Source organism: Salvelinus alpinus, chromosome 35 (genome assembly GCF_045679555.1).
Source record: "Salvelinus alpinus chromosome 35, SLU_Salpinus.1, whole genome shotgun sequence".
In the NCBI taxonomy this organism is placed as follows: Eukaryota; Metazoa; Chordata; class Actinopteri; order Salmoniformes; family Salmonidae; genus Salvelinus; species Salvelinus alpinus.
In genome coordinates this window covers 3,521,229-3,542,210 of record NC_092120.1, presented here as the reverse complement: position 1 = coordinate 3,542,210, position 20,982 = coordinate 3,521,229, and the positions used below count along the sequence as shown (strand labels likewise).

At 42.9% G+C, this 20,982-nt stretch overlaps 1 protein-coding gene across 6 annotated transcripts in view; it reads right to left on the bottom strand.

Moving 5' to 3' along the window:
* Window positions 1-20,982, bottom strand: part of LOC139563993 (dual specificity tyrosine-phosphorylation-regulated kinase 1B-like) — a 75,886-nt gene that overhangs the window by 16,187 nt on the left and 38,717 nt on the right. For 4 of the 6 annotated variants that reach the window (XM_071383098.1, XM_071383099.1, XM_071383100.1 and 1 more), the window contains exons 1-2: window positions 13,586-15,855; window positions 369-514 (exon numbers count right to left, since the gene is read on the bottom strand). In XM_071383098.1, coding sequence (XP_071239199.1) covers window positions 369-514; window positions 13,586-13,730 — 291 coding nt within the window. In that variant the 5' untranslated portion in view covers window positions 13,731-15,855. Of the gene's footprint in view, window positions 1-368; window positions 515-13,585; window positions 15,856-20,982 lie in introns of those variants that run through there. The other 2 variants (XM_071383103.1, XM_071383102.1) reach the window with 1 other exon arrangement.

Below are 20,982 nucleotides of genomic sequence, written 5' to 3'. Positions count from 1 at the left end.
TTTCACTATTGTTCTACAATGTTGAAAATAGTAAAAATAAAGAAAAACCTTTGAATGAGTGTGTGTCCAAACTTTTGACTGGTACCGTACGTGATGCTGACGTGTTTGAGGTTGTGGATGTATATTACAATCCGACAGGTAGGTAAGCTTCTCATTATGTCCATTCAGTATGTGATGCTAATACCTATGTGCACGTGATGAATTGTGGGTGTGTATAGCGTCAGTATAAGGGTGTGTGTGTATAGCATCAGGGTGTGTGTGTGTGTGCGTGTATATATAGCGTCAGTATAAGGTCAGTTCCTAAACAGAGTATTATTCTAAACAGAGCATTAGAGGAGTGTCCTGTGAGGGCGTTAGCCGCTGGGTACCTGCTGCTGTTCAGCCATGGAGTGGATGTTGCTGAAGGAGGGGTGGCTGTGCTGGCTCGACATGGTTGGCTCAGCGGGGGAGAAGCCCAAGGCGGCAGGCTGGCAGAGGGTAGAGGAGGGGGGCTTGCATCCTGAGCTGCTTCCACCTTCGCAGGATAGACGGAGAGATGGAGGGAAGGGGGAGAAAGGACGAGACAGAGAGGGAAAGGTTTTTAGAAACAATACATCGACATGAAGCTTCCTAACTCATCATACATACACTGGCACTGCCATGGGTGTGGGCATGAGCACTGCACTGCAGAGGAAAAGCACACATGTGCTCTCTCACACACCCTTCTTGGCTGTTCTTTGAAGTCACACACATACACCCTATCAAGGATGTAGAGCAAGAGGGTGGGGTGGCTACTTAGTAGGGTACCACTCCACAGGGCCATTTAGCTCCCTGTCAGAAAGATCATACAAATAATGGTGGCGTGAAATATCTCTATGCAAGAGGGTGTCCCGTTTCAGCAGAATCAGCATTAGCGCAGGTCAACCTGACAAAGCCGGTGTGTCTGTGAGTGTGTCTGTAAGTGAGAGTGTGCGTGTGCGTGTGTGTGTGTGTGACGGAGAGAAAGATATGAGACCTTTGTGGAGGTCAGTAGTCCACATTGTCACGCCTCAAAACCAGGAGGACATTTCCAAGCAGAACTTTCTCTCCAACTCCTGCTTTTATATGAAAAAACAAAAGGAGAGGTGGCTTCTCACAAGATATAGAAGATGGAACTGAATGTTGTGAGCACTAAAATCTTCTGATTGTATCAAGGTAGCTAGCAAAGATGGACAATGTGGGTTAGAACTTCAATGGGACAAACCACTGTGTGACAAGACTGTTGCATCATCCTTCCCCAAAAAATAACGAGTCATTGTTTAGTGTGCTGCTTTGCGTTGTCATTAAGTTCCACCAGACTTGTTTTTCTGTCAGAATCCCAGGTTCAACTTGACTGAGATTCTCTGCAGTTTTGAGACGTTGCTTTGCCTGCAGTCGAGCTAAAATGGCTGGAACACAACAGGCTTGGTAAGATCAGTCCGGTGTGGTGTTGACAGCGCCGCACGCTCAAGCCTGATGTCCACCAATGCCAAGACACAGCAGTTTGGACCGCTGGCTCCTGGGTAAACCCTGGCCTCCGCAGAATTTTGACCTCTCTCACTCACTTAGCTAGAGGGGGGCTGGTCGCTTGCACAAAACAAAAAACATCCGCCAGTGGCTCAGCAAACCGGCCTGGAAACTCATTCCACTGGCATTAAACACATACGGAGTCAGACTACACTTTGACCTAGTTGTGGATGGTAGAATGTTTACAACAAGACATTCATCTTGGTTGTTCTAGGTTAAAGTTTGAATAAAAGTTTAAGTTTAGACCAGGGTTTCCGTTAACCTGTGATAGACGGCTTTTGGCAGATATTTGTTTTGAAAAGCGGTGAATAAAATTGGCGCCGGCCAAAACAACGCAAAATAATGATTTTTAGCCTATTCATTGATGGAAATACCAGTCGATGGAAATACACTTGACTGGTCATGCTTATCGGTCTATAGGTTAATTTGCATAATTTCGTGGAATTAAATTGGCGCATATACAGTATATTCGTTATGTATCATATTTATCACACACGTACAGCGTACAGATACAGAATGGAAAATCTGTCAGACAACATCTCAAACAGCAGATGCATAGGAAACGAAAAGCAAGCTTCATCAGTGTGTCACACACCATTTTGCAATGAGCTGGAGAAAGTACGCATTTTGAAAACATATACTTAATTGTTTGAAACATGAACATTTTACTACATATGAGGCATGTCTTACCTTGCCTCAAAGTAGCCTAGCCAAAATCAGACCATATTCGAGATAATTATTTACAGCAACTTTTCTTTCATTGTCCAGTAGCCAAAGCACAATACTAGTCCTATTAGCAACCCGCGCTAGTTGTTGCACATTAGATCTCCCTCTTTCTAAATTTCTAACAGATATTTCCATCTCTGTCACATGAAACCACTCGCAGTATGGTTTGCTAACGGTGTTTTCCCACGAATTGCATTATGGAACGAACATTCGCGCGTAGCCTACTACCTTATGCGCATTGCTGGGCTTATAATGTGAACTAATATTTTATCAACATTTGAAGCTAAGCGTTTTGATCGGTTGCATCACTCATTTTCATGTAGCCTAGACCTACTGGTTGTATGAATTTGGGATCTATCGTTCCACAACTGTCCCAGAGTCTGTTTGGAATGGGCTATTTCTTTCTCGACAAGCTGACCAATAGAACATGTAAACTTTTCCACTATGGGGATAGTAGATTGACAGGCTAGTGATGTTGCTGTTCGTTACTCTTCTTGTTGGCTGAGGAAAAGTAAACGTGCAGTTATTCTAACATCTTCAAAGTGCACGTCAGAATTCAGTAAGGACGCACATCGTTGTATCCTCAACTTGCATGTTCTGTTAATATGAATTACCATAATGTAAAATGTGATTTCTGTCATTCTGAGCACTGTGGGTGGACGCCCTAATCAGGTTATGCATCCAATACATATGGGTCCGGTAAATCTCTCAAATGTCCAGTAAATAAAAAATGCTGCCGGTCAAATGTCAAAAGACAGGGAAATAATGTCCCTTAACTTATACAGTCTGTCCGTCCCCAACTCTGTTCTTCCCTCCAGATGCGAGGAAGATTAAACAGAGAACATGGGGCTCTCCAATGACCTTACACTACTGAACAGTACCAACAGCATGTCCTGTTCAACGGTTTGGTTACTTTTAGTGCAAACCCTTTCAATACATCTTACAGTGCAATGTCCTAAATTGCTGATGAAAACCTTGACCACCGTGCTAGTGTCCTGCAAAACCAACAGATTAATTGCATGTCTCCGGTAAAGTGCAGAAAGAAGAATATGAAAAAAGGGGGTATATAAAATTGATGAGATATTTCACAGCCAATGCTTTTATCACTGGCTTTTAAAGTGAGGAGTAACGGGGGTGAAATTTATCAACGACACATTACAACTTGAAATAGCCCGCCGATCAATGGCCGTAGTTTAAACAAAGTGCAAAACAGCACGTCTGAGCACCATCAGTCCTGAGGGGTGACTGCACGCATTCCATCCAATGATAGGATGAGTCCCAACACCGGCATCAGGAGTGGGCTGAGAGGGAAGGAGGAAACATTACATACGTGACTCATCTCAAACTGCTTTCTGTCTCAGCACAGATACAGAGAGAAACACTCGGACACAAATATTTATAACATTTCTTATTGCTGTTGCATTGTCGAGAAGGAACCTGCAAGTAAGCACCTTATTGAACAATGTACGTCATGTGTATCCTGTACATACGACTAATAAAACTTGAAAACACACACAGTATGTCTCCGGTACACTAATAATTCAATATTAAACTGATTATGGCAGTAGGCGGATAATGCAATTGTCATGTAAACACCTTACTCTGCTCATCTTAAAACACCTGGTTTTCTGACCAATCTTTTTAATTATTAGGACATGTGAACACCGTCATTCCAACGGTGTCTTTGATCTGCGCATGTGCTAGCACCAGCAGGGCGAGCCTCCCTCTGTAGCCTGAGTGAAGTGTGTTTGAAACAACAATATATGCGTTTTAGAAGTCGTTTTCACATACAAACTTTGTCCAAACTCTAAATGAAATATGCTCGCTGTGGTAGAACATTTATTTCCAGGAAGCCTGATCTCAGATGTGTCCATGTAAACAGGATTATTATGGAAATCCTTCTTCTTGCAAAGCATGTAAACAGTTTAATCAAACTATTATATTAATCTGACTATCCACAATAATCGCATTATTGTGTGCATGTAACCGCACTCACACCAGACCTGTATCCAGAGCTTACAGTGTTACAGTTAATCAGCCTTTCAGATCAATACGACAATGTTCTACAGCAAAGACTGTTTAATAAATCTCCATCAGCATTGGCCATGCATTGTGAGAGGTTAACAATACAACACAGTTTAAATGGTCAAACTAAATAGGACAGCTGCACCTGCAATGTTGTGGTTTTATGCTACAGTAATGACTGTAGATGCACTGGGATCAGAATTGCGAAGAAAACTGTAAAAAACCGGTCTACAAAAAACAGAAGAGAAATTTCACAACGCAAGGAAACTGCTGTTGTTATGAGAGGCCTTGTTCTGCCCTGGCCTCAGTTGGGAGGGATATGACGATAGTTATGAGGGCTATCTGCCGAGCACTGAGAAATGTCACACTGTGCCTTTAAATGCTGAAGTGAACACATTGAGAACTTCCTGAGTGTGACACCCCCTTCCTCTCTGGCTGCTCATTGGCTGCTAGTATCCAAGGGCTGGGCAGAGAGGTCTCTATAAATAAACCTGGTAGCTTGTGCTGTATCAGCAACCCTTCCCACAATGCCGCTCTCACCCTCCCTCTTCCTCCTCTATTTCTCTCTGCCTGTTACCTCTTTCTCTCTCCCCCAGTCTCTCTCACCCAACCGGCCAAAGCACTCACACAAATGTTGTCTCTAATGGGGCTGGATATTAATAAAATATAGTAGGTAAGGGCACACAGCCATCTATAGACAGACACACAGGTGTACTGCACAGGGTAGAATTCATACTCACTTATGCAAGTGTCAAATCAGACTGAGTTAAATATATACAGACAGGGGTGTCTGAAGTAATCATTTGCAGCAATTAACCGTGCATGGACCATGAGGTATCCCACCACACCCCTCTACAGCTGACCAAAACAGCTGCCAATCAGTGTGTCACCATAGCAACAGACCAGCCCACTATCTGTCTCTAAGGAACAGGAAGGAAATGGTGTGGGGGAGATGTAAGGCCAACAGCTGAATTCACCGTCCCTCCCCCCGCCCCTGTCCGTGTCAGCCCCTCTTATACCCTGTTAGGGTAACGGGAGTAGTGGTGCCACCAAGCCAAAGTTGGACACAGGGCAAAAGGCGGGGGGGGGGGGGATAGGGAATGATGGAAGGAAGGGATAGAGTGTAGGTAAAGGTCAATAGAAAGTTTCAAAGAACTGTCTCTGAGCTGACCTCGTGCAGGGTGCAGACCCAGCGAGGGCAAGGGAGTGTGGCAGGGGAAGCTAAGCTCATGCCCTCGTGGCGCCCACTGTGTCTGGGCCAGGTCAGGTCACTGCGGACACTCATGCTCCTCTCTCCCGGCACAGCCGGCTCGCTGGCACTGAGGGACAGGCACAGCTGAGACACAAATACTGCGCACTCTGACACTGCGCTTTCAGGCCCAGACTGTTAAAGAGGGGGTGTGAGAGCGAGGGAGAAATAGAATGTGTGTATGCAAGACTGGCTGCTTGTACATCATGAATATGACATTCCATCTGTCAAGTTCTATGTCATAATGTACCTGTGTGTCCCTCCACATGAAACCTCTTTAGTTGTCCAGAATCTCAGTATGTCCCTCAGTGTAAAGGCTCTGGACCTTCACTGTACTGACCCTGACCATTAGCTACTTCTCAAAAGTCAAATGTCATACTCTTGCTTCCACATGCCGGGCAACAATCCAATCAGGACACAGCGGTAATGTCCGCTTCCAGCCTGCACTGCCCAACATGATTGGTGCATCAGATCATTGTCATGACATGACTGGCTTGTACATCTGGTCATTGTCAATCACTGGACTGAAAATACAACCACCTTGGCTTCGGATACAATCCAACAGGATGAAGACAGGCCGGAGGGAAGTACCTAACATCATATGACCGATCACAGTAGTTTGATAAAGGAGGAAGTTCTGGGCATTCACTGGAAGTGTGAGCCATCCTATGAAGTGAACTGACTGACGATTAGGTCTTATAAACTGAGTCCAGGTCAGGAAAAACTCCTTGTTCTCCTGGTGACAATCTCCACCTGCCAATGCCCAGACACCAGCTAAACCTCCTCATATCACTGGCCTGCTCACAGCGCCGGCTGGCGGGCAGCAACAGAGTGCTTTATTTATTTGAGAGCAGCCAATACTCTTCCTCATTTCCTCTTGACCACCCACACACTGACTGTGCATAACACGTCTAGCAGCAAGGAGCGGAGGGGGGAAGGGGGGCTGGTAGGATTCTCAGGAAGTGAGAGATGTCATCCCCGTGTCTGGCAGTGTGAGTCAAAGTGGAGGAGGAGGAAACAAGATTATTCATCAGAACAGGAGCGGGAGTGATGTCCCACCTCACACGCCCCAGTGATCCACAGAAACCTAAGTGCGTCCCTTGAGTGGAGGCGTCTGTGTTTGGGTATAGCAGTGGAGGCCAGTTGAGAGGGAGGAGGGGTCCAACATGCAGCCACCCAAAAGGTCTCTGAAGACCAGCCACAGTGTCAAACAGAACACTACATAAAAGACAATGATAAATCCTCTACTGCTTCAAGTAACAGGTACATGACTCAAAAGTCCCCATGAGGTGTAATTTCTCAGTGTCATCAAACTAGAGTTTCCATGCCAGCTTCCCCATACCTGGTCACCCCCTCGTACCGACCCCTCTACCCCAACACCCCCGCTATGCCCCCAATGAACTTTAGACAGTCAGCCCCCCAAAGCTGAGTCAGACTGAAAGCTATAAATAACAACCATCTGGGTCGACCTCTTTCATCAAACAGTGACACTGTTAAATTGAGCGCTCACACAGTACATACAAATATAACTAAATCCTCTCCCAAATGTAATGGGAGAGGAGGGCCGACGACAGCCCTGGTACAGGACGATTTGTGGCCGTGGTACTTTCTGGGCTCTGGCTCGACAACTTCTACTACAGAGAGAGAGAGCTGGTATGGATGAGGATGAGCTTAGTACCCAACGCTTGATGTATTGTTTTTTATATTATGTTTCTCTTCCTGCTGGCCAATCCAAATGCCCATCTTGTCAGCAACGACTGAAGCTAATCTGCTGCCTGAAACCCCTGATGGCACAACAGGAGGTATCAAACACACACAAAGTTGTGCAAGCTTTCCCATGCCTCTCGGGTCAGGTGGGCATGTTTGGCATCGTTGCCAAAAACGTAGCAACTTACAGCATCTAAACCACTCCCTTAACCAACAAGTTTCAAATGTGACCCAAAGGACCTTAGGTTCTCATCCCCCTTTGAGAAGGGCTTGTTCACATCTTAGGACGGCTGCAGGTTCTCCTCAGCTCTGGACTAACTCATTAGACTGACCAGCTCTAATCGATCTCAGTGTGACCAAGCTCCTTTGGTGGGCAGCAGCCTGGGCATGTCAGCTCCTGTAGAGGCAGCAGCTATCCATCTAGTCCTGCCTGCCAACAGGAGGTCAGTCTGATTCTTCAGGTGGAGGAAGCAGAGAGGGAAGAGTCACAACTCACCACTGAGGTGTGAACTTACATACAGCCTCGCAAACTGCCTATTTTACTTATGAAAGAACAAGAGAAACACAGAGAGGAGGAGGAGAGAGTCAGAGAGAGAGCGAGAGAAGCAGGGGAGAGTTTGCTTGCTAAATGTTTTATGTGCTTTCCGTGATGGAAGTGGCTGTGTCAGCGTGGATACTGTGAGTGATGCGCAGCAGGGGAGAGGCCGGGGGAGGAGGGGTGCAGAGTGTGGTGGGGGTTGTCTGCCAGGAGATGTGGGATGGCTGGGGCTGCAGGTACAGGCTACAAGCACACTGAGCTCTGCTTCTGCTGCACAATAACATGTTTTCCTTTCAAGCTTGCATCATCAAAGGGGGTGTTGGGGAGGTTGAGAGGTCGAAGGGGTGGTAAACTAACACAATGTATAACTTAAAATTAAACCAAATTGTTTGCACTCATGACTATTGCATTCAATTACATTTTCAGACAACTTAGAAGCAAAGCAAATACTTCATGAATGTATTGTATTGTTACAAATCAACCTGCAAGGTTGCTAACCAACTAGCCTGCTAACGTTAGCCCTACTAGCCTGCTAAAGTTAGCCCTACCAGGCTGCTAACGTTATCTTAGCACTACGAGTCAGCCAGTTGCTATTAACAACTGGCTTATAGCTACATTAAAGTAAACCAAAGTTTTATAAACACATAACGCCATCTAACCAGTTATCAAAGAATGTTAGCTATTTGCAGTTATCTTATCCAGCAAGCTAACTAGACAGCTAACGTTAGAGAACATGCCTTAAAGTTGACAAAAACAAAAAGGAGAACAGACAAGCCCACTGCACGAAGGCACTAGAGCCTGCCGTGTCCATTGCCGTACATGCCCCATCTACTTCTTGTTTACATCATACTTCCTGTGATTGGTGGATTGTAGGTCACCACCGCCAACACATGGTCTGGAATTGAATTAAGTGCTAGCATGTCTACTGGCTAACATTAGCCAGTTTAAGATAGCTACTGCGCAAGCATACAAACTCAGTAGCACAGCATAGATCCTCAAAATGACTGAGAAATAGTGCATTCTGGGTAGTTTAGAAGCTATCCAGGAATAAGGTAATAAATACGTAATAACCCAAAAACATAACTATGTTTGTACTTGTAGGTAACCATGACTCCAACTAAGTTACTATGTCTTTGACCACACTGTGTTACATTGGTGAGTAAAAACTCATGCTTCCTACCCTTTAACGTATTTAACTAGTGTGAAGCGAAACACCACCACAACACAAATCACCTCAACCCCCCCCCCCCACAAACACTTAGCCTACGTACTCGCCTCCCTAACAATCTCTAGTCCACACAACCCTATTGCTTCATCACCACAGTCTAAAAGTCACAGCCACAGAAAAGGACAAACTTACTTTCCCTCTTAGCTACAGTCTGAGGGAGATGGAGGGGTGAAGCCTAAAGGGCCATTTTGACAGACTTGGGAGCGTTGCAGAGGTCCCCCCTAACCCTGTATACCAGCTCCTCCCAGCTAAGCTACAACAACAAGGATATTCAATCCAGACTGATTTATTGGATGGTGCATTTGTTTACCTCCACATGACACCAACTTCCACATGAATCACATTCCACAGAGGGGGACAATCTCAAGGGACAGCAGCTTATAGAGCACCACTCCACCACCATCTCCTCTACACCAGAGGAGGCTGGTGGGAGGAGCTATAGGAGGAGAGGCTCATTGTAACAGGCACCTGCCACTAACTGTAACCACACCAAACACAACACAGTCCAACAGGCAATACTGTCTGGGGATCTTGTTAAAAACACAGCAATCAAGAGCATTGATTGCATCACTTCAGTCACATTCTTGGAGGGGGGAATGAATGATAACTTCAGTATCTTGTTTACTGGAAAATCAGAAGGATAAACATGACTCAACCACAGTAAGCAAAGGGACGAGACGTTTCACCTTTAGACCATAAATTAGTGCAGGAAACAAACAAGATGAAGGGAGGGAAAGGAGCAAAGGGCAGCGGTGAGGTCGTGGTGTTTGTGTGACTGCTTCAGATACCTCTGCTTTCAGTCTCACAGTCCAAACTCAACTAACAGAGGGTCTAACCTGAGATTTGTTTTCTTTCCCCAGCTCTAATATGGCCCTCGCCTTCTCCCTCTTGTTCTTCTACTTCAGGAAAAGAAGCTCCCACCATGCCTTTACCTTTGGCCTTAGGCCTAACTATTATCATATCTTCAACATTTCCAGACAGAAAATAAATGAACCAGACAGAGTCACACTCTTTCTCAAGCATGTTACATTTCTCTCCAGCATCTTTCAGACAGTTAAATCAAATGTTATTTGTCACATGCTTCGTAAACAACAGGTGTAGACTAACAGTGAAATGCTTACCCAGTTACTCAGGGCCCTAAAACTAAGTCAGTAACCTACACACGTCCGCTCAGCCCGCACCACACTGTGAGGACAGAAATAGGCAGCAGAGAACGAGTCAGTTGGATACTCAGATAAAAATAACTTAAATTAAAAAGGGGGATATAGCTGAAAAGTCACCCAGATATGTGGGTATAAAGACTGCATTTTCCCCTCATGTTTCACAGAGTCTGATACCTCTTAAAGTCCAGAGAGGAGCTTCGAGTTACAATTGACAACTACAGCTGTGCGTTGATTTACAATTAGCCTGCTAAATCGCTGTTACTAGGAAGTGATAATGGCAACATTAAAAGTTATGCACTCAGCTGTAAACGTGGACTCGAAGTGTCACCATCTCCCTACCCCACTCCAATAGAGATAGCAGTATTAGGAGTGAGGTCTGGCCAGTGAGAAATACTTATGGTTGAGGGGAGGCGGGGTGACTAAATAACTTTCCAACTGCCAAAATGTTCTGGCCACCAACTTAGGTAATCACCAAGTCAAGTTATTTCAGTGCATGATAAGTTTTATTTCTGATCAAGCAGAAGCCTTGTTTAATATCTACTAGACTTCTACCAACCATGCTATGACAGACAACAGTAGGTGAGCTAAGTTTCAATGTAACCCCCAGACACCGTGCCCACTTCAGTGGCGGCTCACTGTGTCATGAGAGGGAGTCTCTCAGCAGGGGGATGGGACGACAGGCCAGCGAGGGACACAGACAGTCCGTTCCTGAGCCAAGCTGCAATCCAATTTAAGGCTTATGGGGGCGAATCTGCATTAATCTACTGTACACTAAGCAAGGTGAATCCGTCAGCTATTCAACAAGTGTCCTCCTCGTGCTTCACTTTTCAATCCAACCTTTCTCGTGGCCTCTCACCCACATGCCGATAACTCGCTTAAGTTTGATGGGAAACTCCTGAGATAAACGGCACCATGGAAAGCTGTGACCTTAAAATAAGCGCTACAATGTCAAGCTTCAAGGGCACAGCCAAGGACAACGTGCATGACTGACTGATTGACTGTCTGAACAATGGAGGTGTCAGTGCCTCCCTGCTACCATGCTGGACCAGCTGGTCAGACTGGGATCAGTGGGGGGTGGTGGCTGGTGTGGTCGTCCTCATAAAAGCTTTAGATTGCTTGTTTGAAAACATTTTTAAAAATGGGCCAATTAAGTCATTTATATCTAAAGAGCATTAAGTGGATAAACGATTGACGGATAATTGAATTCCCTTCTTGAGCCAATGCCGGAACTGGGCAAGAATGGGAAACCCTTACACAAATAAATAATAAAATGAAAGTATAAACAGAAGAGCATTACAAAAACTGGAAAATGGTCTCCCTAACTCAGTATTCATTCATGCCTTCATCTACCCCATCCCAACTCTCCCTCCACTTCCACATTTATTCTTCCGTCCATTGAATAGGCATCACCATCTCCACAAGCTGCTTCCTGTACTAACACAGACCTGGCTGTTCACTGCCTGAATATCACCACACTAAGGTATCTTTGTCATTAATAAAACAGGCTACATCCTCTGTAATAACACAACAATAAGCCTGGTGTTCAAAAGTAGTTCGAACCCCTGCACCTGTAGGTCCAGGTGTTGCTTTTGATTGACCTGTATTGATCCAGCAGGTCCAGACAGTGATAATCCATCTATAACAGGTAGATACTGTGAAACGTGACAGAACATAAGATGTGCAATTCCCCAGGGGCAGGGATTCCGTGAAGCACTTGACTTATACAGCAACAACATAAATCTATCATGCTACTCGTAAAATAAACTGTGAATTGCCCAAATGTCAAATATTATGTAACCCTGTGAAACTTTAAGGGAATCTCTACAACAGAGGTGATACAAACATAACCTGAGAATTAAAAATAATATGCATCAGGCCCCTAGAAAAGGATAGGACACATGGAGGTGGAGGGGCCCCATCACGGGCTTTGAGGTTTAACACTCAGATCAATAAAGTTGTTTTGCAACCTCACCCACACACACACACACACACACAGTGGAACTCCCAGCTTCGCTAGTATTTCCCAGCTGCCATGGTAAAACACACTGAAGTGTGAACCACATGACTCTTACAAGTAGAGCACAGCTGTGCAGAACATAAAAGGCATGTGTCCATCCATGGAAACACTAGGACCAAAAGATCAATGGACTGCAGTAGTAACACCTGGGCAACAGTACCCTTGAAAGGGAATGAATTTATTCCCACAATTGTTTGAACAAGTGGCTGGAGACAATTGTGGGAAAGGAGAAGGGGAAAGGGGGTTGGGGTCTCCGAGATGGAACTCCTCTAGGTGGGGTTTGCTTGAGTTTTTGTGATGAGCATTTCTGGGAATCCCCGGCCCTATTAAAATAAACCTAAAACAACTTAAAATGATGGAGCATAAAGGTGTATGTAACACAGCTATTGTTGAGGTAGGTGTTTAAAAATGGTTTTATCCAACCTGAGTTCAAAAATGAACAGGTTGATTCTGTAATTACATCATTGTTATGCCAGTAACAAAACATTACAATATTTGTATTAGTTCCATTCTACTACGTTAAAACATGTGTACGCTATTCCACCGAAGCGCTCTACAACAATGATGAAAACTGTACTTGATGCATCCATGAGAACAGTAGTAGGACACCGACCAATGGAGCGCTGCAGCTTCAAGTTTAATCCTCCGACTCTTATGGAAAGAATTGATAGGTCTTTCCCCGATTCTCTCGTACTCCTCTCATTACGTCATCACTATAATGCTTGCTTCTTTTTTGTTTTTTACAATTACAATGGCACACAGTTTTGTGATTGTTCATGACTTTGAGGAGGATGATAAGTGCCACAGTGTCATCAACACCACAGATCGCAGAAACTATGCATGAACAACGCTCAAGTGACAACTACGCAAAAACAACGCTCAAGTCAAAACTATGCATGAACAATCGTCAAGTCAGAAAGTCACAAACTGCTTCAGCTCACAACACCGAACATTTACAAGCATTGAACCAACCAAGAGAAACCAGGAAGCTGGTGCCATAGGCAGACACATCTTGATCCAACTCATGCTATAACGAACATCGGTCTTATCAGTTTGTGTCATACAGAATGAACATGTAAGGATACACAATACTCATATCTCAACTAAGAGAATTGAGGATATCACATGCTACAAAAGTTCCATGACAACATCCCACAGAGGTGGTGAACCTTTTGGAAGAGAGGAGGGGGTCTCACAGAGAACTACACAGGTGATGCAATAACAACGTACTTTACCACTTATAATTCCACACTCATTATTCAAGTATGACAAATAACTATCTTTGCTTAGATTGATCCACTAAAAGATTACAACATGTGCTTAGTGAGAGAGTGAGTGAGAGTGTGTGTCTGTTTGTTCAACTGTGAGTGTGTATACTCATTCACAAACCAACAATATTTGTACTAACTTTTTGTCGGTTTCCGTAGTAGGTGTGACTGAGTTGGTAAGTAGCGACTTTGCTCTGGGTTGTTGATCCAGGATTCGGTCGGCAAGTTTGCGACCATTCTGTTAGAAGGCTGCGACTTCTCCTCCACTGACGAAGTGATCACCATCTGAAACTCTTGTGTGTTGGGCCGCTGTATCCCAGAAATCAAGTCAAAGTTTATAATTTGGGGATTCCAAATATTACTTTGGAAAACTATGAGGATGCATCAAGTGTAGAGTGAAGGGGTAATCCCCGCCTCAGAACTCTTCAGAAATCTCTGTAATCCAGCAATATACATCCAACAACAATAAAACTCAGGTTTGAACCGGAAAGGCAGGTATATAAGGGTTTCACACAAAAATATTTCTTTGTCAACAATTCAATCCTGAAGTGGTGGAGACATTAGGAACCAACGAAACTAAAAAGGCACCATTAACTTGTTTCCAAAAAAGTTTCACGTCGTCTTTCCTCTGTATTCTTTATTACTATGTTTCTCTAAGGCAATGAACTGGGTTTCAGGCAACAATGCTTATTTATTTCTGACATAAAAATATAATATAATTATTTAAACTACATATTCTTATATAATTCATAGCTATTTCTTATTTAATATATATATATATGCTTCTCTGTGTATATGGGGAAGAAAATATTTGGTTACTCAAGTTTGCTTCTTATAAGTGCAGTTTCTCATGCATTGTTCCATGTTCCGTGCTGAAAAAAATGTTTAATTCCAGTCAAAGATACAAAGAAGATACAGTCAGAAAGTTGAGCAGGGTGAGATGTATATCTTGGAGCTTGACTGAGACAGGACCCCCACTCGAATTTCCAGTTTTGATAATTCAGCAGCTGACAATGGAACCAGAGCTAAAGCTGGAAGTGTTGGTGAGCTGAGGGTGGGGGTCTCAATTTCCAACTACCACCATTTACCCCATCACTCTAAAAATAGCCTTTGCCTCTTAGATTCCTTGTAAGTATCCTATTGTGAACTAATCAGTCAAAAAATAAGCAGGTGAAAGCAATCGAAAACATCTGTGCTGTTTTCTTTCCCAGACTTCAACCTGGTGGTTTAATCCAGTGACACAAAAAGTACAGTTCAGAGAGATAAATCATCCACAGTAAAAGCTTTTTGTCTTTGTCTCCTTCACCAGATGCATAAACATGAAAATCTACCCTTCCCCCTTAAAGGAACTAGCGAAGTCCGCAGTTAACTGGTGACCTTAAGCGCTGCCAGGTCGAAAGGGTGGGAGGAGAGGGACACGGAACTAAAAACACGAGTGACAACAACCTTTAGCTTGTGAAAAATGTTATTATGTGCAGGAAGAAGAAATAAACACGTGCATGCAAAAATAAATATAACAAAGCAAAGTCCTCATGTGCAAGTAAGTGTATTCCAAGGCACAACAAAAGTAAACCGTATTCAGTGTCAGTTTCTTGCTCTCTATTCCAAAGCCTCTGATCTAGGGAGTCAATGCGAATCTGATTAAAAAAAAGTGAATATTCAATTTTGATTTGATGTGCCAGAGACGCGTCCTCATACGCAGCAACAATGTATCCTTCTCTCTCGCCAGTTCCGAAAGGCTGTTCGTTAACTACAGAATGTCAAATACTTGAATATAATATTTATAGCAATAGATCCGGTCCGCACTCTCACAGATAATATGTTTCTTTTAATTGACGTCTCTCGTCTGACAAGACATTGACGACGGTACAATATTCCGGTTTTGGAGTGACGACAGTACAATATTCCGGTTTTGGAGTCTGTTCGTCAGTTTTGATTCAAAAACTGTAGCGACTGCTCAACAAAAAATAAAGTGGGTTTCCGGAAGTGAGTCTTGATCCCCGCGAAAGTAAAATAAAAACGTGCCTTTAAAACAAAACCCAATACTCCGTAGATCCAAATTATCAAAAGCAATAGACTTTTCAACACTGTCACCTCCCTCTCAACACTGTCTTCTACGCAGTCGTTCGCTGCCAGTCAGTTCGGAGCTTCTGTATGTGTCTGGATGCTCTCTCCTCACGCTCCTGTCGCCTTTGATACCTCCAGGTCAAACAGTTAACTGTATTTTCATTCAATCCTCTGATTTTTCTCGCAGGATATTCACCTCCGAGGTGGTGTTCTTCCCGGGTAGCATTAACTCATATTCGCCCCTCTCCCGTTATTACTCCCCGTGCTGGCTACCCTTTCTGGCCGGCTCCACACCCTGCGATGCGGATTGTTCCAACAGCTATTCGAACGCAGGGGGGCTGTGGAGATACACTCCGATAGCAGCGGAGTTGACGCAGCTCCATGCACATTAATGTTTAAAACTCTTAAATTATCGGGGCTACCTAGAATCAAAGTACAGCAAGGAGACATTACGCATGGTTTTATTTGCCTGTTTATGTGAAATTACACGCGGGGTACTTGAAATATTGTAACACACACAGCTACATGATGTCAACCCTGAGACTTTTCGCATCCCCCCTTTTCGAGAGTAGTTGCGCCACCAAGTTGCTCCTCTCCATTTATAGTAACAGGCAGATATATATACACACTTTACACATATATATATATATATACACACACACACACACACACACACACACACACATATATATATACACATTATATATATATATATATATATACACACATACATATATATATCTATATACACACACACACACATATACACGTATATATATATATACACACACATATATACATACATATACATATACACACACATATATACACATACAGACATATAAATAAATATATACACACACACATACAGTGTATATATATCTGCCTGTTACTATAAATGGAGAGGAGCAAAAGGGGGGATGCAATGTCTCAGGGTTGACATCATGTAGCTGTGTGTGTTACAATATTTCGGGGTGGCAGGTAGCCTAGTGGTTAGATCGTTGGGCCAGTAACTGAAAGGTTCCTAGATCAAATCTCTGAGTTGACAAGGAAATAATCTGTCGTTCTGCCCCGGAACAAGGCAGTTAACCCACTGTTCCTAGGCCGTCATTGTAAATATGAATTTGTTCTTAACTGACTTGCCTAGTTAAATAAAGTTTAAATAGATCAATATATATATTGATCTACACACAGTTATTTAAACTTTATTTAACTAGGCAAGTCAGTTAAGAATATATATATCAATATATATATTGATCTACACACAGTTATTTAAACTTTATTTAACTAGGCAAGTCAGTATATATATATATATTGATCTACATATATATATATATATATATATATATATATATATATATATATATATATATATATATATATATATATATATTGATCTACACACACACACACACAGAGAGAAAGAGCGAGAGAGAGAAAAGGACTACATCGATGGGGCATGCCCAAATAAAATCCCTTACCACTATTCACACAATATCTGAAAATGACAACCGCAACAATATTCCTGAACGAGATACTAGTATACATGCTGTGGCAAAAACTTGCCAGCTCATCTCAATCTATAACAAAATAATGAGTCTGATGGAGCATAAGGAAAATATACAAGTGATTTATAACTAATTATTAAGGTATTGGATAAAGTCAAAGTTACCTTAGAATCAGTAATGTAATCAGTTAAGTAAAGCAAGCATTTTGTGACACTATATTTGAGTCAACTTGAATCTGTAGCCTATTTATGACTTTATCTTTCAGAAGTTTATTACAAGTCATGATAATGACAAAAGTTGCTTCCTGTTCCTCAGGTTTATTCAGAAAATAATTACTAAGACAGCTATTTGTTTGCTGTCCTTCACCATGTCTATTTCTGCAAGCTTCATTTCGTTCTACCAGTCCTTGAGAATGATTTCACCTTTTCTGTGCTAAAGCACGCACACTGGCAAAACCCTTCCCCTTCTCTTATTGCTTTCCACTGCCACTACTCTCCGCTCTTCCTGACGCGCCTTCACCGATCGTGAGCACCACACTCCCCACCCCCAGTGTGCGCGTTCGCAGGCTCTGTTGCTATCCGACTCCACGGCAGCTCGAGCGTGATTGGTCAGACGACGTCCCTTCAGCTGCATGAATTGGTCAACTTGGATATCTGGGCGGAGATAGAAAATGAGGCTGCCCTGTCCTCTTGCCTCCTCGTCGTCGCCAAACGCATCGCGGAGGCAGAAAGACGTGCCCGCTGAAACAGTTAAAGACCTCAGGTAGACAGACAGGGGAAGGGGGTAAGACCACTAGAAATGCGACCAAAGGTGTAGCTCATGAAGTCATGCAAAAAAGGAAGCTATAACAGTTTCCTACAGAACAGTTTCCTATAGAAAAGTTCAAACAATACTTTAAACTTCCCATAAATAGCATGCATAACTGGAATAGGGCACAAAAAAACACAAAATGAGAATGTCTAATGCCAGCACAGGGACATCTGCCAGGTGACCGTTCACATCTAATTAAAATATTCTGTCCAGTACTTGCCTGCAAGTCACACAAACTAGGATAATGTAAGCAAAACAGGCAATAACATGATTTAGGATATCTGAAAACACTGGCAATCTGATCAAACTGAGTAACTTTTTTGGAACATCAACTAAATATACTTTGTTTCTTCTTCAGATCAAATACAGGAAGAAAATAAACCCCTGTGACACCAATGAATGGCAATGGGGTAAATTATTATCTATATGATAATAAGTAATGTTGTGATAATTTAGCCTTGGTATTTTTGAAAGCTCTGAAAATAATTCCCTGTGACATGTGGAACCGAAACAGCATTGTCTGTTCTCAAGGAGATTGAATGTTGTGAATCCCTGCGTGTTCATGTTGGGTATTCGTTTCTCTATTCTCCCCCAAAAGAACAGAAACTGGAGAGATGGGAGGGGATGTACAAAACGAGGTTAACCATGCCGTCATTCATCCTCCACGGTAGCCAGTGAATGTGCGTGTTCCCCCTTCAGAAAAACTTGAACTTCACTGCAGACAGCTACTGTCGTCATGCAAGGATTGGGATAGATTTCAGCACACAACTTTATCAAACTGCGAGCTGGAGATATTTGAAATAGCTATGCAGCACATGTCACTTCCATTAGAGAGCACTGTTGATGCAAAAACTAAACCCCAATTACAGGTTATAGGTTAGCGACGTTACTGAGGTGGTGGGTGACATGGGAGTGGGGTTGTGGGTGCTCACACCCAAAATAAATGTACAATTTGCATGCAGGACAAGGACATTAGAATGACTTTTGCAATAGCACCTGCAGTTGCACTGTGTATGCATTTGCTATGTTCTGGGGCTGACTGGCAATTTAAAAAGTCGCAGGGTATTGCTATATTTCTCAATTATGAATGTTCTCTAGACCACAAATTAGGATGTAAACAGTCACCAACAACAATTATTCAATGTTCTGAACATTAAAAAAAAAACTGTGTTACCAGAAACATACAAATGATGAGAAAAATAACAATAGGTAGCCTTAACAAAACATTTAATATATATTAGAATAAATAACAAGTATGTCCCCAAATGTGTGTAAACTGCAATACAACTTAATTCCAAAATGCCAGGGACTTTGACAATCTGATCTGGAGACACAACAGCTTCTCCATCTTTGTTCCAAAATATGACACAACAAATATGAATAGCAACATTATACTAAACTTGGTTGAGCAATTAGCCAGCAAATTCAGTCCCCTTTCTCCTTAGCGCCGAACAGAGGCACAGCAAGGCACATACAGTCCAAACCGAACTGGTGCAGCCTCCTTGTGTCATTAACACTATTTTGATTGTATACGCACAAATGTATAGATAAATGTGTACGTGTATTATGTGAGCTGATTCTCAGGAGGGAGTGTGACTCCGTTCCAATAAATCACGTTTGCAAAGCACCCAGACACCCGAGATTAAAAACGCAAGGCGAAGACTCCGGGACTCACGTGCCTTGCAGCAAAATTCCACCCGGCAACTACACACTGTACCATGGTAACAGCCCTGCCATTGGTCCCGGGTGCGTTTTGAAATGACCAATGGGAGGACCGGCAGCGGGTGATGCGTGTTGCTAGGTAAACATGATGCAGTGGGAAGATACGGTAGTCGAACTCTACAGAAGAAGCTACGAGCGCCAGAGGAACGGAGGGGTAACACAGCAGCGAATTACAATTACACTGCGGGGAGGTTGCCGGGGTTGCGTTTCAGCTCAGCTAAAGCTTGGGAAGATGTTTTATAAGGTGTGTGTATACTGTAGAACTAAATGTCCTTTAATTTCAGCGATAAGTAGACCCAGAGACAAGCACTGATTTCACCCATCATAATCATTACCCATTCTCACCTAGCGAAGGGATGGATGGAATCCTTACCAACAACGAATCACATGCTTCTCTGCTGTATTTTCAACCTCCATATCTACAGACAGAATATCCAAATATATATCATAGCTCTCATGGCCGACCAGTGAAATCCTAACAACTAAATAAGGTTACATGGCGCCATGTGACGCCAAGGTCTCCACCTTTAAAAAAAAAAAAAAAAAAAGGCACCAACCTTTTTACTAACCTTTGAAATGGAATAAAATTAACCAATAATACAATTTACTTTGTAAAAACATTGAAAATTATGCAACAGAAAGTGATGTAAAATGCTTGATTTATTAAAGTTATCTAGAACTTGCAGTATGTTACAGTTGTTACATCAAGCTGCAACTGCTAAAAGTAACACACTGACAAACAGTTTCAAATATCAAACTTTGACTTGAGTGAAACAAAGTAAATCCAAATATACATCTATGCATCATCCTGTTACAACATGCCCCTCTGATCATCACAACAGCTCAAGGACCTCTGGGAGGAATGGGAAATGTGGCAGAATTTCTGTTCATGACTAGAAGGGATCCAGCTTTTGTCAAATTAACATCAGATTTGACTTTTAATAGCAGGTTAGGAGAATTAGGTTAAGGTTATGAAAAGATTTAGGGTTAACTAAAATGCAAAAAATATATACTTACATTAATTTGACAAAAGCTGGATCCTTTCTAGCCATGACCCATAATTCCACCCGGCAACTACAGGCGTTTACAAAACAGACGCAAGGCATGTCATAGGTGATGAGCATGAGCATGTGTTATGTTTCCCAGTGGGCTATATAGTGTACAGGAAAGGTTGGAGTTACATGTGACAAAAATGGCCTAATGTTGCTACTGCCACGAGAGTTCTGCCAAGAAACCCAAGAGCAAGCAGAGAGTCAAGTTGAACACTGAAAGAAGTTTGAGGCGCTTCCTCCATAAATAGGACCCGGGAGGTCCCTGCAAGGACAGGTGGTTTCCTGCAAGGACAGGTGTAGGATTGTACAAAGGGGAGGCAAATACTCGGGCCATGCCGGGAATACTGGACAAACAGATTGAGCAATCTAGACAATATT